Source organism: Seriola lalandi, unplaced genomic scaffold (assembly GCF_002814215.2).
Source record: "Seriola lalandi dorsalis isolate HSWRI2012SDOR001 ecotype SW California unplaced genomic scaffold, Sedor1 jcf7180002052993, whole genome shotgun sequence".
In the NCBI taxonomy this organism is placed as follows: Eukaryota; Metazoa; Chordata; class Actinopteri; order Carangiformes; family Carangidae; genus Seriola; species Seriola lalandi.
The window spans coordinates 13432-14778 of NW_019523546.1; the positions used below are offsets into that span (position 1 = coordinate 13432).

At 53.3% G+C, this 1347-nt stretch overlaps 1 protein-coding gene across 1 annotated transcript in view; it reads left to right on the plus strand.

Annotated features, from left to right (window-relative positions):
- Nucleotides 1-1310, plus strand: part of LOC111650879 (tiggy-winkle hedgehog protein-like) — a 3432-nt gene extending 2122 nt beyond the window's left edge. The window contains exon 3 of the mRNA XM_023400826.2: nt 42-1310. Coding sequence (XP_023256594.1) covers nt 42-715 — 674 coding nt within the window. The 3' untranslated portion in view covers nt 716-1310. The remainder of the gene's footprint in view (nt 1-41) is intronic.
- Nucleotides 1311-1347: the final 37 nt, after the last annotated feature.

Genomic DNA, 1347 nt, shown 5'->3' on the forward strand with positions numbered 1-1347 from the left:
GTACGCTTCAAACTTATTCATCACTGTTCTGAATTTGACAGAAAACTCCGTGGCGGCGAAGGCGGGCGGTTGTTTCCCTGGGTCGTCCAGGGTGATCCTGGCAGATGGAGGGACTAAACCACTGAGGGAGCTCCGGGCGGGGGACAAGGTGCTGGCCGCTGACCGACAGGGAAACCTTGTCCTCAGCGACTTCCTCATGTTCATGGACCGGGACAGAAAGACCGTGAGAGAGTTCCACGTCCTGGAGACCGAGGCGCCACGCCGCAGACTGACGCTGACCCCGGCTCACCTGGTCTTCGTGATGAACAACAACCGTACCGACGGCAGCGCCGTCAGGCCTGTGTTCACTAGTACCGTTAAACCAGGACAGCAGCTTCTGGTCGTTAGGAGTGAACGACCAGATCTCCTCATCCCTGCCAGAGTGACAAGAGTTCACCTGGAGCAGCACGAAGGGTCTTATGCACCTGTAACATCTCATGGCACCATCATCGTTGACCAGGTGTTGGCGTCCTGCTACGCCGTGGTTGACGATCATGACCTCGCACACTGGGTTTTTGCCCCGGTTCGACTGTGGCGCTCGTTCGCGTCACTGGTTGGGATGTTGACGGAGCTCAGCGGCGTGCACCAACCGGACGGAGTCCACTGGTACCCTGAGCTCCTCTACCACGTGGGGCGATGGCTCATGGACAGCAGCTGTTTCCACCCACAGAGCTGAGATGAACTTTATAGACTGTCCATTCACACCAGAATACAACCCTTCAACATGTCGACGAACTGACGCGGGAATACTCAGTTGTCCATCCAACCGTCCATCTTCTTCCACTTATTCAGGATCAGGTCTCGGTGGCAGCAGGTCAATCACAGTTCGTCCCTTTCTCCGGCAGCGTTGTCCCGCCCCTCCTGGGGGATCTGTCCCGAGGTCCTACCCTGACACCCGACCCTCATCCCAACTGCTTCACCACGGGCAAGCAGCCCCCACCTGCCTCTGGTCTTTGTGCTAAGCTAGGCTAACCAGTCTTCCTCCAACACAACATACAGATTGTTCCACCGACGGCATTTTGAAAAAGTAACTGAAGGCGTCACAAAGATGAGAGTCAGATATGATCTGATCGTATCTACAGATTCTCAGTATCTGTTCATCACAGGATGCTGAGGTGTTGTCCAGGTGACGTCCGTCTCCATGAACATGTGGAAGTCACAGCTGGTAAAAAGTGTCGTTCTAACTTCTGTTATCAAACACACTGATTTCACATTTTTCATTGATCAACCACAACATTAAAACCAGTTAGTGAGTCTGATGATGTGGCAGATCAATGCGTATACAGACACGTATACAACATATATATA